Genomic DNA, 17,028 nt, shown 5'->3' with positions numbered 1-17,028 from the left:
ACTTTCTCTATTTTTAGTAAGATCATTTTTGTCTCTTCATATTTTTCTTTTATTATTTTTTCGGTTTCAACTGGTTTAATTGGTTTAGAACTTTAGGTAGGTAACCTCTGATTTTTAGTAACCATATTCTTCAACCGATTTTTAGTAAACTTTTAAACCAATTAAACCGGTTGCAATTGAAAAATAACAAAAGAAAAATATGAAGAGATAAAAATGTCATTATTAAAAATAAAAAAAAAAATCATAAGAAAGACTAAAAGTGTCCAAAAAATGATATTCTGGGATGTAAGATGACAAAAACAATAATCTGTGACTAAATACCAAAGACAAGGAACCTTTGGTGGATTTATAAAAGTAGGCAGGAGCTAACGTGTTCCTTTAATTCGTGTGTACCTTAGCTTTAATTTGATGAGATGAGAACCCCACTCCCAGCCAATATAATAGTGCGTGGATAGATCAGATCGGGATTAGGCAATATGGTTACGTTAGGAATAACTTGGGTGCTACTGATCTCATCTCGTGGCTAGCTACGTACTATACAATACATGCGCGCGGTTCAATTCCCAGCTGCCTTTATATAACTATATATATATAGAGAGAGAGAGCTAATTGCATCAGTAATGAGTTGAAGGAAGTAGCTAGGTACGTAACTAGCTTATCGAGCTAAGAAATTAATTAATTAAAGCGAGCGAGCGAGCATATATATATATATATATATATGTCGTCATCTGCAGAAGATGTATATCAAAATTGGGTGATAAAGATAAACGATGAATTGGAAGCGGCAAGACGCAGAGATTCAGATGTTAATGCGGAAAAGGAGCAGTGGGGGAAGCGCTCCATCTACCGAATCCCTGCGTCATTCACCGACGTAAACCAGAAAGCATACAAGCCACAGGCGGTCTCTTTTGGGCCTTATCATCACGGCGAGGAACATTTAAAGCCTATGGAGGTGCACAAGCACAGGGCATTGGTTCGGTTCCTGAGAAGGTCAGGAAAACCACTGCAGCATTATCTTCATTCCCTGGAGCCCCTGCTGCAAGATCTAAAAGACGCCTACGATACAACAACAACGCACCAAGTAGAAGAAGATGAGAGGATTAATTCTGTAGGCGGCCAATTCCTGCAACTCATGATTCTGGATGGGTGTTTCATGCTGGAAATATTGCGAACTGGAGCGGGTTCACCTAAGTATTGTCTAGGAAAAGATGACTACGCCCCAAATGATCCTGTTTTCAGTGATCATGGAAAGCTGTACGTGATTCCACACCTTAGGCGCGACATGCTGGTGCTTCAGAATCAGTTGCCAATGCTTCTTCTTTACACTCTGCATGCCGTCGCTAACAACGTACGTACTATACCTATACGTCACTACCTATCCATCTACTGCTCAATCAATTCATCAATACCTAGCTACTCTGAGTATGTACTCTCATTCATGAATTATATATATATATATATATATATATATATATATATATATATATATATATATATATTATATGCATGCATCTCTAGACTCTAGCTACCTAGCTAGCTTATACCTAACTACCTAGCCAGTCTGTAGGAGGCGATAAAAGGCCAAGTTTAGCACCCGGTGGTTAAGCTCCCAAGCCAGCATCTCATAAATGTTGGGACTATCCTAGCTATATATAGCGGCTTTAATTTTGGAGTAAGTAGTAAACGCTTGATCCTAAGGGCATCTCCAATAGGAGAATCTTTGGGGATTTTGGAACAATAAAATCTAACCCAACTAACTTTTATCAAATGGGGGTGTTGCAACACCCCACATTTTGTCAGCAACTTGTCAGTATTTTATTTAAAAAAAAAAAGAAAAAAAAGGGGTTAGACAGTGGCCCGCATGGGCCAAGATTTGAGAGTGGGGGACGTTATGCCATGGAACCGTGTTCACCATTCATGGTGAACACGGTTCCAACGGTGTTAGTATACCGTTATCTTTTTTTTTTTTCCTTAATTAATTGCGTGACTTTTCTTCTTTATTTTAACATTTTGCGGTTTCACTTTAATTGAGGTGAACAAAGATTTCGGACATTCATAAATTATGAATTCATGCCTGCACATTCACTTTGGAACCATGCCTACACATTCCCGTCCGAAATCACGGACATTCATAAATTATGAATCCATGCCTGCACATTCACTTTTGAACCATGCCTATACATTCACTTTGGAACCATGAGATTATGAATTTTCTGTTATGAGATTATGAATTTTCAGTTATGAGATTATGAATTTTCTGTTATGCGATTATGAATTTTCTGTTATGCGATTATGAATTTTCTGTTATGAGATTATGAATTTTCATTACATTCATAATTTCGGACATTCATAAATTATGAATTCATGCCTGCACATTCACTTTGGAACCATGCCTACATATTCCCGTCCGAAATCAGGGACATTCATAAATTATGAATCCATGCCTGCACATTCACTTTGGAACCATGCCTACATATTCACTTTGGAACCATGAGACTATGAATTTTCTGTTATAAGATTATGAATTTTCTGTTATGAGATTATGAATTTTCAGTTGTGAGATTATGAATTTTCTGTTATGCGATTATGAATTTTCTGTTATGAGATTATGAATTTTCATAAAATTCATAATCTCATAACAGAAAATTCATAATTTGATCAAACGCGCGCCGTTAATTCCACATCCGCGATTTATTTTTTATTTTTTGCCTAAAAACGACGTCGTTTTGCTTTGTGTTCACCATTCTCGGTGAACACGATTCCATGGCATAATTTGCGTGCGAGCGGCCGCCAGCCGGCGGGCACTCCCAATTGAAGATCTTCTTTTTTATATTTTTTTTTTGTTTTATTTTGCTGGCCGCTGCAAATGCAACGGCCAGCATTTTTTTTTTTTAAATTTTAAATTTATTTGGTTAACATTTTTGTTTTTTTTATTATTATTTTAATTTTTAAATTGTTATTAAATTTATATTTATTAATTAAATTAAAATTCGTAATTATCAATAATAATATTATCAAATTTATAATTATAGTTTTTAGAATGATAATAAATAAAAAAATAATTAAAATATAGAGATAAAATGGTGGGTCCACAAAAAGTTGTGAAAAACTTAAAATTAATGGGAAGAAGAGATTTTGTGATTGAGTGAGATAGTGGATGATGAGGTGGATGTTGGGACCCACAAAAATTTGGGGTAAAATCTTCAAGGATTGAGGATGCCCTAAGTGTATATAGGCTTGTTTGGTAAAAAAATTGACCTATAGACCAATTTTGACTTATTTGACCACTATTAATTGTTTGATTTAGTTAAAATATCAATATAAGTGTTTGGTTAATTAGCTTTTTACAACTCCAAAATGTTAAAATTCAAAAAATTACTCCAATCAACTTTTTCAATTAGTTTTTTCAGAAAAAAATTATACCAAACAGCTATTAGGTAATAGCTAATTTACTAAACACTTTTCTACAACAGCTAATGTTATCAACTAGTTATACCATCTAATTAACACAATCAGCTAACGGCTAACATCTATTTTTACCAAACAGGGCCATAATATGCATGTTGATGTTGAAGGAAGCGTGGAATTTATGAATGACCTGATCATCAAAATATGGAATCCCAATAATTTTGATCCTAAGAAAAAATTGGGCAAATGTCTGCACGTGCTGGATTTGTATCGGAAGAACTTGCTTTGGGAGCAGGACAAGTACTACCGTAAGCGGCAGAAGAATGTGAATAAAATGAGAGGAGCTCGAGAAGCTGCCCGTCGTCGTCATGGCCACAAAGCTAGAGGCGGCGATGACCAGATTATCCGATCCGCGACCGAACTTTACGAAGCGGGCATTCGATTCAAGAAGAGCAAAACGCAAAGCCTTGCGGACATCTCATTCCGGTCTGGAGTACTGAGGCTTCCTCCCATTACGGTGGACGATACCAGCGAATCCATGTTCCTAAACCTAATAGCTTTCGAGAGATCCCACTTTGGGGCGGGAAACGAGGTCACCTCATACATCTCTTTCATGGATAACATCATTGACAGCAGCAAGGATGTTAGCCTCCTCCACTCTTCGGGAATAATCCAAAACGCGATTGGAAGTGACAAAGCGGTAGCCAAATTGTTCAACTCCCTGTCCAAAGATACAACCATGGATCCAGAGAGCAGCCTGGATTTAGTCCAGAATAAGGTGAGTGAGTACTGCCAGAAACCATGGAACGAGTGGCGAGCAAATCTCATCCATACATACTTCAGGAGTCCATGGGCTATACTCTCCGTCATTGCTGCCATTTTCCTCTTCGCCCTCACCATTGTTCAGACCGTCTACACTGTTTTACCCTACTACAACCACTCCAATTCTTAAACGTACTGCAACCAACAAACGCTAGCATAGCTGGAACGTACCACCTGAACTGAGCTGATGACTGATGAGTGTGTTTTTTTTTCTTTGAGTGTGTGCGTGTTTTTTTCTTTGAGTGTGTGGTTAAGTTCATGTTATTCTCTTCAATCCTTATCCATACCACATATCCAACAAACTCTACATTTCATGAAAATTAGAACAGAGAAAGCCAAACCCAATCTCCAATATAATTGGTATGTTTTTCAAGAAAAGCACATGCTTCAATCTCCTTCAGTGTACTGTTTGCGTATAATATCCAGTCCATGCCAGTATTTTACCACTACACCAATCTGGATCTCTTTCATGAGAAATGTATTTGAAATTTTATTAAATCCGATTGGTAGCTCAACAAATCTCCTTCACTGTATATACTAGACTAGACTAGAGGCATTAAATTAAAGAAATATAATACTCTGCTAGCTAGGGTTGTAATCCTAATCTTACAAGATGACGACACAGATCTACCGTGTCTATATCCAAAATGAGAGTAGTTCCAAGGGAATCCACTACTTATGCCCACTACCGATCATCGAAACCTGCCAAACACACATTGACATGGATGGCGTGATCAACTTGAATTCCAAAGCAATCTATCTACTACTTCTACATACTTGTATGTATGTAAATGTATTACTTACAATGTTATTTTCTGGAAGCCTCCAATACAATCCCTGCACAATAATCGGTATTATGTTGCAGGACACCAGAACATAAATCAGTAATGCATTCATTCCCATCCACTCCAGCAAACTTGTTAAGTGTCTACATCCATACACATCAACCTGTGAATTAAGGAAAGGAAACTGCTTAGCGGATTGGATGAATAAATTTCAATTAACTTCAACCCTGGCCTGCCTCTCCAAACTTTCTCACAATATTATGTCTACAGATTATGATATCTAACCATTATATATGCTCCAGCGAAGACAACTCCAGCAGTACCAGCAATGACACATGTGTAACTGAAGCAGTATAATACCTTGTTTATATGCATCCCTATAAGGAGACAGGTAGAGTAAATACTGCTCTTTTAACTATAAATAAACTGTTGACTCATTCTATTTCTCACTAGTACATAAATTCAAAAGACAAAGCCTTACCAAAGAGGTTGCATGTTACCCCTAACAGCAGGAGACAACTTGATGGTATTATCCATTGCAATATTCTAGTTTTATGATCCTGTTCCAATTGATTTACGTCAGGCAAATCAGAAAGGCAGTATCCCAAAAGACTAAATTCAACATTGAAAACTGTTTTTTTTTTTTTTTTTTTTTTTTTTTTTTTACCTTGAAATGGATTATAACATGTCCAAAATGCACACCAACAAAGCAAGTTACAATCGCCATCAAATTAGGGATGACAATGTGCCCCGTCCCCGTTGGGAATCCCCGTCCCCGTAGAGGACGGGGACGGGAATGCGCACTTTTTTAAAATCCCCGTCGGGGACGGGGGCGGGGACGGGGATACCCCTCCCCACCCCGCCTCGTCCCCGACAATTAATATATATATATATATATATATATATATATATATATATATATATATTTTATATTAGGAATTAAGACTTATATTACCGTAGTAGTTATTTAGGAATTAGGAAGTATATTAGGAATTAGTAATATATAATACGTTAATACTTAATACACTAATACGGTAAGCAAAATTAGCAAAAGCAAGTCTACTTCGACTCATCTTTGTCGGCCACGGGCCACATACGCACAGTAGGCAGCAGGCACTCCAGGTAGCCAGGTTTCGTCGTCCGTACATCGTCGTCAGTCAAAATATGATGAAGCGTCCCAGTGGCAATAACCTTCGTCCATCACAGCCTTCACAGCCACAGGTAAGTGTTTAACAGTTGAAGAATGACTAAATGAAGAGTATATATTGAATGATCATTCTGACAACCATTAATTAAATTGAATGATCAGTATGCATGAATATTGAATTAATTAGATTATTAGATTATAATCCTTATATTGAATGTTGATTACAGTAACTAGTCATGTTATAATTAGATTATTATAAGAAATTTGCCTACTCCATGTTATAAAGTGAATGTATTTATAATTTGCCTACTACTAGATTATTAAAGTGAATGTATTTGTAATTTGCCTAGTGCATTAGCTCTTATGCCACTGTTATTCATTGAATCATTCACGTAACTCTCTCAAGTAACTACACATGAGAAAATATATGAGTTTTAATGTGTAAAAATAATGAGTATTTCTTAAATTTAATCATATAATTCATAACGTACACTAATATAGTAATATCTTTGTATTGTAATTGTTTAAAGGAGTGTGATGTATATGTTGAGATGGGAGGGGAGGATGCACCGAGTTTAACTCAATCAGCACTACCTAATGATTCGTCAATACCGGATGAGACACTTGTGGACTCTCGCATCGATTTAACTACTAACAACAATGAGATTGAGGGAGAACCGAATGGTCCGAGTGAACCAAGTTTTGGTTCAAAAAGATTAAAATCTGTGGTATGGGAGCTAGGGGTGTTCAATCGGTTAACCGTTCGGTTAACCGAACCGAATTAACCGAAGTTTTTTTTCCTTTAACCGTTAACCGAACCGAAGTTTGCTCTACCGAATTCACCGATCCAAAATTTTTTTCTGTTAATCGGTCGGTTAACCGATTAACCGAACTTTTTAAAGCTAAAATTTAAAATTCTAAAAATAACACCTAAAATAATAAATACAATTAAAATAAAATACATATCATAATAAATTCATAACAAAATATACAAAAACATTAATTATAAACTCCAAACATACATAACCTCAAATTAATATTTATATTTATATTATATATATATATATATATATATATATATATATATATATATATATATATATATATATATATATATATATATATATATATATATATATATATTAAAAACTTCGGTTAAACTTTCGGTTAATTCGGTTAACCGACCTTTCGAACCGAATTAACCGTTAACCGAAGTTTTAAAATTCCTTTAACCATTAACCGAACCGAAAAAGTTCGGTTCAAAAACGGTTAACCGAACTTTGTCGGTTCGGTCGGTTAACCGAAAATTATCCGAAGTTTGCACACCCCTAATCGGAGCATTTTACCAAAAAGGTAGTTAATGGTGTGGATAAAGCAGAGTGCAATTATTGCAAAAAATTACTTGGGGGGCAAAGTAAAAATGGAGCTGATAGTGTAAATACCACGGGTGCAGTAATTAACAATAAATACGAGATCAATTAAAGCAAGTAAAAGAACTTTATTAATCATGCAAAGGCCCTAAGTACAATCTACTTGGTTGCACCGAGTACCGACTGACTGCGGTCGGGAGTCTCTGATTACAACCTATCGATCGTCCCAAAGTCCTTAATCTGTTGCATCGGCGGGTATTTATAGCCGCGGAGCTGGAGACACAAGTCCGGCCGTCCGGCATACTTCCCACGTAGCAACCACCTGTCATCCTCCGAAGTGCCCTATCTGTCAGCGTCTGGTGCCGCCACGTGTCTTTACTCGGCACTCTCGCCTAAGGGCTACCGCTCGGAGGTTGACCATGCCGGTCGGGCAATGACCGGTCGGGTACCGACCGGGTCCTTCTGAAGAAATCCGACCTGTTACCTGTAAAACAACTAAGAAAGAGAGCGAAGGTATGTCGGTCGGGGTATTCCCTACCAAGAGCCCCCAGCCCGTGCCTTTTTGACCGTTCGAGAAAAATGGGGCGGGATGGAGAAGCCCAAACGTCCGCCGCCAAACCGATCGGCCAGCTGTCATTCCCTCTCGCCACGTGTCGACGACTGCCAGCATCTGCGACCGTAACGGTCGCCTCGAAGTCAGGAACGGTCGTGTCACGCGAGCTGATTGGTTTCCCGCCCAAATGCTCTCCTATAAATAGGCTTTTGAGGATTTCACTTGAACTTACTCCATCCTACTGAAGCGATCGGTATCCTCAGAGAGTCCCGAGCAACAGTTCAGTAGACCAATCGAGCAAACCAAATTTCACGTTTTCTCCCCAAGTGTCTTCAATCGGTAAGTCTTCTAGTCTTTTGCTTTGATACAATGCTTTTATACTTAGCGTGTTGTAACATAGGGCCTAGATAACCTCGACCTAACTCCCCGAGCCCCTTGTAATCCCGACCGACCTCTAGGTTGCCGGAATGTCAGATTCGGACAGCCAAAACGTATCAGTTGCGGATTACGACGATGAAATTGAGCAGATCAGCGAGGAGGAGATAGACATTATGTCTTATTCTCCTGAGGTTGTTCAACGACCAGGGAAAGCTCCCGAGCGAATCCCCGTGCAGCGAGACTCATCGAGCTCACGCGACTCATCAGGCTCGGGCTCGGGTAGTGGTAGAGAGGAGACCTCCACGAGTGGACGAGGTCTCCGGGCTGAGGGCGTTAGGGAAACGCCAACCCGAGTGATAGGGGATTACTTGGAGATTGTCTTTCAAGAGGAGTGTCAGCCCAGTGGAAACGAGCCGGTCGAGGAAGAAGCGACCGAACCGGCGACTAAAGCGGATGACGGGTTCGAGTACTTAAACAGCGAAAGCGTCGCTCAGCAAATGAGCGAGCTGACCCACGGGGAAGCAGCGCGGATTGCGGAAAAGCTAAGTGGTCGGGTAAAGTTTGACACGAGCCAGCAACTCGGGAACGTTATCGACCGTCACCAGCGCAAGTGGATTGGGATGCACTACGACTCCCTAATGGCCCCAATTTTTTTCCCGTTCCCCGCCATCTTGACCGCCTTTCTGGGCTATTATCAGGTCATGCCGGCCCAAATATGCCCGAACTCGCATCGCATAATAGCATGTTTTCCCCAAATTTGCGCTCGGCACCAGGTGACCTGCACGATGGAGCTTTTCAACTACATCTATCAAGTGAAAACCCTCTCGAGCAACTATGGAGGGGGATTCCTAATGGTGCAATCCCGAGAAGGAAGGTGCTCGATCGCAGGCCTGCCCGGGAATAACAAGGGGCGGAAGAGGAGGATCTTCTCGGTCGAGTATGACCCATGGATCCTCCCAGTTGAGAGGGTTTGGAGCACACGCTTCAGGAAGCAAGTTACGCCGGTCGAGACCCCGGCGCTTCGGGAGGCTGTTATCCGGATCTCGAGTGAGATCCACGAATACAAGATCTTCCGGTCGGCGGAGAGCGTCGAGGCTGCCTAGTTACCGCCTCCAGTGTACGACCTGACGGAAAAATACAAGCCCATACCGATGGGCGTGGTGGAGGCGGGGGCTCCTGCTCGGGGTAAACGGAAGAAGAAAGGTCTAACCCTTAACTGACTAATTCTCCCGATCCTAACTCCCCGAACGACGAGCTTACTCCCGAGCTAATGAACTTTCTCTTTTGCAGATATGGCGCCCAAACGTTTCAGCAGCGCCGCCCCAAAATCCCCTCCCCGAACGAAGATCACTCTGGGGAAAAAGAAGCCGACGACCGCTGGGTCGTCCGGAGGGGATTCCATCCCGACTGCCCGACCCCTGGACTCCACTACGATGGTCACCACGGCCGAAGGAGGCATCTTGGATACCTCCGACACGCTGATTACCCGAGTAACCAGCCAAAAGGCCAGGGGCAAGGCGATGGAGAAAGCGGCCGAGGAGACGGCCCCGAGCAAGAGGCAAAGGACGGAGGATAGCCCGGCCCCGGCGGTCGGGTCGATCATGGCCGATGCTTCTATTCTGTCTCGAATCGGCAATCTGACGCCGGTCGAGATAGACTTGACCAAGCTGAGCACGACCCAGCTGGCCGAACGGCTCGGTCGCGAACTGGCCGAGGTAAAAACTCATTCTTCTTTTCGTCTTTTAACGGCCAAGTGCCCTCAGTCGAGCTAACGTGTTGATTTTGCAGGCATCGCGGATCGGGTTGGCCCTTCATGGCCAGGCGCTGTTGGTCACCGAGGCTGCGAGGCTAAAAAAGGTAGCGGATCGGCGGTTCAAAGAACTGGAGGACATGTCCACCGACCTAAAGAAGTCAGAGGAAGCGCTGAAGAAGGCTCGGGCCGACCGCAGTGCCTTGTCGAAGGCGTTGCAGAAGGAGAAAGACGCCCGGCAGGAGGCGGTCAAGAGAAGCACCGACCCGACCGCAGCGATCGACTACTTCTTCCGGGAGGTCGAGCCTGGCATGACCTTCATTCGGCAGATGCGGAAAAACGTGATCGCGGACGAGCTGTTTTGGTTCTTCGGTCAATGGGCCTACAAGTGCGGCCAGCGCGATATGAGGGAGAAGACCGAGGCGAACATGAAAGAGGCGCTCGAGGGTGAAGACCTCGAGATGGTCCTGACCACCCTCCCGACCGCCATCCCCGACCCCGGGCTAGACCCCTATGACCCCGAAATAGAGGTTGTTGGTCCGAGCGGGGCCGCCGCTGAGAAGCCATCCGGGATTGAAGCCGCCGACCCGACCGATGCCGAGGCCGCGAAAAAATGAAGCCTGTTGCTTCTTAGTTTTTCCTTTTGTAAGTGCACTTGATCGGGAGCCCGGTCCCGAGTTGTACCGGGCACTTTTAAAATTTTAATGACATTTGCGCTCTACTCTACTTTGCGCTCTACTCTACTTTGCATGGATGCTGAACGTTAATGCCGAATCGCAAACACGACCATACGGCCTAACGGCCTAGTCGTAGACACTTTGATCGACCGACCTATTCGTCCGGGCTTATCCCGACTACTTGGCCTTGTCAACAATTTTCGAAAATGTGACCATTTCTGCTCGGGGTGTCCCGATCATTAGGCCTTTAGTAAATTCCTTAGTCCCAGCCCCCCACACTCTTGTACACTCGAGGTACGAGTGGGTGTAAGAGTGGACAGAAGTTGGACGGATCGGGAAATTATGCCGTGAGCTCTGGCTTTCCCGATCGGTGGCGTGACCCTTGCGTCCGCCGAAGAGGAGTGCGATTAACCGGTCGATATTATCGCCCGGTTGAGTTGTTAGCGGCTATTAAAGCGATTGGTCAGAAGGTTATTGGAACCAGACCAAGTACCCCTATCAGTCAAACTGAGGGAGAGGTGATATGGAGCATAAAGCCCCTTAGTTGTTGCCGCAGAGTCTCGATCGGTGGGTGCTCGAACGGGAGCAAATGACCAAAACTCTTGAATAAATAGGAAAAAACCGATCGGGCCGCCGTATGCAAACGGTCGAGCAATCACCGATCGTACTTACATTGAACGTTCCCGTACGCAGACGGTTTGGAAAGTATTTACAAAGGATTTACACAAGGCACGACGAGCGAGACTCACACGTAGATTGAGCCCCCACTTCGTCAAACGTACAAAAAATAGGCTAATGCCTAAACATAACCAGGTGCTCGGAATTCCAAGTCTCTTCAATTACCCGACCGGTTGTTTTTTCCAGTCGGTATGTTCCCGGCCGCACTACCACGCTGATGATGTACGGCCCTTCCCAATTCTGCGCGAGCTTTCCTCCTTCCAACGGTTGGCTAGCTTCCCGTCGACGAAGTACATAATCCCCGACCTGGAAATAACGAGGATTAACTCGGACATCCTTAGAGCTCTTCACTCGCTTCTGATACTCGGCCATACGCCGAGCGGCTAGCTCCCTTTTTTCCTCGACCTCGTCGAGATCCACAACCATCGAGTGTTCATTTTCCTCAGCATTGAATGTACGCTCTCGACAGTCGGGATCCAAGCTTCGATCGGGAGTCGGGCTTCTGCTCCATAGACAAGGGCGAACGGCGTCTCCTGAGTAGCTTCTCTTGGGGTCGTCCGATAAGTCCACAAGACATAAGGCAACTCCTCGGCCCAACTACGACCTGCCGAATGCAGCTTCTTCCTCAGACCTTCCAGAATCGTCCGATTAGTGTTCTCCACTTGTCCGTTTCCCTGCGGGTAAGCCACCGATGACCGGACATGGGTTGTCCCGATCGTGGCCAAGAAGTTTTGAAAATACTGGCTTACAAATTGGCAGCCGTTGTCGCTGATGAGCCAACGTCCACCACTCAGCCTCAGGGTCCGCGACCTCGGGGGGTCGGGTATCCCGAGCGGTGCATTCAACCAGAAAATCTGCCAGTGCCTGGCCTTTAATCGCGGGTCTCGGTCGGTATTCTATGGCATACTGGGTCAGCATCAACGCCCACTTGACTAGGCGGCCGGAAGATGAAGTAGTTCGGAGGACTGGCCCGATCGGCTGATCGGTCAAAACGCGAATTGCTCGACCTTGGAAGTAAGGAGCCAATTTCTTCGCGGCAATGTACAAGGCATAGATGACCTTCTCCAACCGGGAGTACCGGAGCTCGGGACCATGTAGCGCGTGGCTTACATAGTACACCGGTCGCTGGACCCCTTCTAGATCGGTTCGGCATAACACTGCACTTACTGCCCGATCGGACACGGCGAGGTATACGTCTAGCTCTTCCCCGAGCTCGGGCTTCGAGAGCACGATTGGTGACATAAGATACTCCTTTAGCTCATCGAAAGCCGCTCGACACTCTTCGTCCCAGACGAACCCGTTGACTTTACGCAATACCTTGAAGAAAGGTAAAGCGCGCTCGACTAATTTTGAGAGGAACCGACTGAGAGCTGCCAACCGACCGGTCAACTGCTGGACTTCCCGAACGGTAGAGGGTGGTTGCATGTCCAGAATTGCCTTCACCTTGGCCGGGTTAGGCTCGATTCCCCTCTTTCTCATCATGTAACCGAGGAACTTCCCGGTCTGAACCGCAAATGTGCATTTGGTCGGGTTCAGCCGCAACTGATACTTCCTCATAATCTGGAAGCATTCCCGCAGATCTCGAGTGTGGTCGGATCGGTCCCGACTTTTGACCAACATGTCATCAATATACGCCTCCATCGTCCGGCCTAACAGATCGGCGAAGAGCATATTGACCATCCTCTGATAGGTCGCTCCCGCATTGCGAAGGCCAAACGGCATCACTCGGTAACAATACAGCCCGTCCGGGGTAACGAAGGCTGTTTTGCTCTCATCTTCATGGTGCATCATTATCTGGTGATACCCTTTGAAAGCATCCATGAAGCTCTTCAATTCCGCCCCAGCCGTCTCATCGACCATCTGGTGGATGCTCGGTAGCGGATACGGGTCGAGAGGGCAGGCCTTATTCAAATCCGTGAAATCGATGCACATCCTCCACGCTGGTGGCTTGGGAACTAAGACAATATTGGCCACCCACCCGGGATAAATCACCGGCCGGATGTGCTCGATCGCTGCCATCTTCCTAACTTCTTCCCTAACAAACTCGCGGCGATCAGATGAAAGATGCCGGGTCTTCTGCACGACCGGCTTAGCTGCGGGATCGACTGCTAATTTATGACAAATAACCGATCGGTCGATCCCGGGCATGTCTTCGGGCCCCCATGCAAAGATATCAGAAAACTCTCGGAGTACTACTAAGACTTCCGCTCGGAGCTCGGGGGTAAGTGCCCGACCAATCTTGATCGTCCTGTCCGGTCGGTCGCCAGACAAAGGAACTTCTTCTATCTCTTCGGAAGGCTCAGGCTGTTCCTTCCGGTCTTTGGCCTCCTCTTTAGCGATGGTGTTCACCCGGGAAGATGGACCGGAGTCTCGTCTATTGACCGCTCGGGTGTAACACTTCCGGGCAGATTGGACATCACCACGGACCACACCGACCCCATTGGGGGTGGGGAATTTCATGCACAGATGAGGCATTGAAATTATCCCACCAATCTTCATGATTGCGGGTCGACCTAAGATAATGTTGTGGACGCAATGCAGATTGACCACCACGAACTCCAATTCCGTCCTGATCGACTTCCGGGATGTGCCGATCTCAACTGGAAGCACTATCTTCCCTTCGGGGTAAACGAGCGCCCCAGTAAATCCCGACAGTGGTACACCGACCGGAGTCAGCTCCTTCCTGTCAAGCCCGAGCTTCTCAAACACGTCCAAGTAAAGGACATTGACACTACTCCCGGTGTCGACCATAACCCTCTAGACATCCGTTCCTTTGACATCGATTGTGACCATGAGGGCCTCCATGCCGTGGTCACTGCTGCTAGGTTGATCCTCGAGAGTGAAGGTTATGGGTTCCATCTTTTGCCTCTTCCCGGTCTCTCGGGAATCTACAACTGCGACCGGGCAATTCTCTCTTGACCGGGAAGCATCATCCAAACCCCCAAATATTACATGAATTGTGGGCTTCCCCGCCGGTCGGCTGCTAGAAGGGGGGTCACCACGACGATCGTCCCTTCGATCATCTCTCCGGTCCCGGTCAGACCGGTCGGAACGTCCGTCGCAATCAGAACGATCGGAGCGGTGATGCGGGCACCGGTGGTCTCTCCGTTCGGTATTTTTCTTCGTCTCTTCTCTCTTCCCCACACACTTGTCCAACTTCCCAAGATTAAGCAGATCCTCCAATAGTTGGCGCAGGTGGGTGCATTCTTCGGTGTCGTGCCCAGCACACCGATGGTAAGCACAGTGCTTACTCTTGTCGGGGCCGTCTTGATCGGGATGGGGGAGTTTGATTAGGTTGCAGGACTGGGCATACTGCATGGCCTCCGCTGCTGATCGGTTCAGGGCCGTAAACTCACCGTGCCTGGTGCGGGACCGGGGATGATCGTCACCCGATCGATGATCCGCCCGGCCAGCCGGTTTACGGGAAGATGTCCCGACCTCCTGCGAGCGTTTCACGGCGTTCGCCTCGCCCACGTTGGCATAATCCGTGACCCTTCGAAGGGCCTCCTCATACGTGGCCGGGGGGTGTAGGATGAAATCCTGATACAAGTATCCCGCCCGGAGGGAAATGTGAAGCATGTGGGTGGCGGTGGCGTCGTCCATGGGCTCGACTTCCCCGACCGCTGCCTTCCACTTGATAAGAAAATCGGTCAAGCTTTCTCCTTCCAGCTGCTTGGCCTTTTCCAAGTACATGTAAGACTTTCTCACCACCTTGGAGGTGATGAACTTCCTTACAAACTTGATCGCCAGGGCGTTAAAATCCGCAATCGAGCCCGACTGCAAAGTTCGGAATCACTCCGCTGCCCGACCGATGAGCGTAGAATAGAAACCCTCCACATCACGGCGTCTGACACGCCCTTCAACATCATGTTTCCATAGAAATCATTGACATGGACCTCAGGGTCCGTCCGGCCATCATAACTTTTCTCCCCGGAGACTTTGAGATCGAGCGGGTATGGCTGGGCCATCACCTCCGCCGTGAAGGGCATCCTGAGCAAGGACGATTGGTCAACCGGAGCTCTTAAAGGGTGCTCATTTCGAAATTGAGCGAACTCGGCCTGGAGGGTGTGGAGCAATCCTCGGGTCTGGATGAGCTCGGCCGTCTGGGCGTTCTGGGCAGTCCCCCGAGCACGTCGTCGACAGTGAGATCTCGACCCGCTATGTCCGGATGAAGCCTCCTGGCTAGCCTCTTGCATTTGTACGTCTTCCGGCTGTCGGCTTGGGTCTTGGGGTCCCAAACGTTGTCGCATTACCGGTCGAAGACGATCAAAAGCTACTGCCCGGGTAACTTCTTCGGGGTCCTCCGCTCGGGCTGGAACCTCCGGTCCTTGCTGGGCCTGCCGTGGTGCCTCCATCGCATCGGCACCCCCCGACCCCAACCGCGAACGAGCCGAGCGTCGAGCCCGGGAAGTGGGCTGATGCTGCGGCTCTACATGTGCGGCCGGGTAAACTGGAGGGGCGGCGGCTGGAGCCGTGTACGCAGGCGTGTAGGGCGGGTAGCCAGTTGGTGGCGTGTAAAACATCGGTTGACCGGGCCAATAACCATACGGTTGAGGAGGGACCGGGTATGGATATTGGCCGGGATATGGCATCTGCTGCTGTTGGCACTGCTGACCGGCCGTTTGATACCCATGCTGGACGTAATTCACCGGCTGTTGGGCGGCCGGGTACGTGTTCGAAAGATGAGGTGGTGAAAGGTTAAGGTTGAGATCCATTGTCTGACCTTGCTGCTGGGTTGCGTGGTGGTCGGATGTGCTCGCTGCATCCGCCTGATCGTCTGCAAAGTTGTTGTGTGCCCACGGATACATGATTGCTAAGAGACCGAGTGCTCGTCAAAACGATAGCTTTCTTGCACGGGTCCCCACAGACGGCGCCAAAATGATAGTGTAAATACCACGGGTGCAATAATTAACAATAAATACGAGATCAATTAAAGCAAGTAAAAGAACTTTAATAATCACGCAAAGGCCCTAAGTACAATCTACTTGGTTGCACCGAGTACCGACTGGCTGCGGTCGGGAGTCTCTGATTACAACCTATCGATCGTCCCAAAGTCCTTAATCTGTTGCATCGGCGGGTATTTATAGCCGCGGAGCCGGAGACACAAGTCCGGCCGTCTGGCATGCTTCCCACGTAGCAACCACCTGTCATCCTCCGAAGTGCCCTATCTGTCAGCGTCTGGTGCCGCCACGTGTCTTTACTCGGCACTCTCGCCTAAGGGCTACCGCTCGGAGGTTGACCATGCCGGTCGGGCAATGACCGGTCGGGTACCGACCGGGTCCTTCTGAAGAAATCCGACCTGTTACCTGTAAAACAACTAAGAAAGAGAGCGAAGGTATGTGGGTCGGGGTATTCCCTACCAGGAACAAAGCATCTTCATGATCATCACAGATCTTGTAAGATGAAACCCATCCAAAACTTGAAACAACAAACGTTGTTACAACAACAGTGGAAGGCGGA

General features: G+C 46.3%; 1 protein-coding gene and 1 long non-coding RNA gene across 2 annotated transcripts; one reads left to right on the top strand and one right to left on the bottom strand.

The window, feature by feature from the left end:
• Window positions 1-630: 630 nt before the first annotated feature.
• LOC109183745 (UPF0481 protein At3g47200-like) lies at window positions 631-4,745 on the top strand. Its single transcript, XM_019333813.1, has 2 exons — window positions 631-1,348; window positions 3,548-4,745. Exons 1-2 carry the CDS (start codon window positions 719-721, stop codon window positions 4,358-4,360), a joined length of 1,443 nt encoding a protein of 480 aa, XP_019189358.1. The 5' UTR covers window positions 631-718; the 3' UTR covers window positions 4,361-4,745.
• Window positions 4,746-4,893: 148 nt separating this feature from the next.
• On the bottom strand, window positions 4,894-5,371 carry LOC109183748. Its single transcript, XR_002054622.1, has 3 exons — window positions 5,301-5,371; window positions 5,035-5,178; window positions 4,894-4,932 (listed from the first exon to the last, which is right to left on the bottom strand). It is a non-coding gene; the product is annotated as an uncharacterized LOC109183748 (long non-coding RNA).
• Between the last annotated feature and the right edge of the window lie 11,657 nt (window positions 5,372-17,028).

This window comes from Ipomoea nil, unplaced genomic scaffold (genome assembly GCF_001879475.1).
Source record: "Ipomoea nil cultivar Tokyo-kokei standard unplaced genomic scaffold, Asagao_1.1 scaffold1161, whole genome shotgun sequence".
Classification (NCBI taxonomy): domain Eukaryota; kingdom Viridiplantae; phylum Streptophyta; class Magnoliopsida; order Solanales; family Convolvulaceae; genus Ipomoea; species Ipomoea nil.
This window is presented reverse-complemented; position numbering and strand designations above follow the sequence as displayed.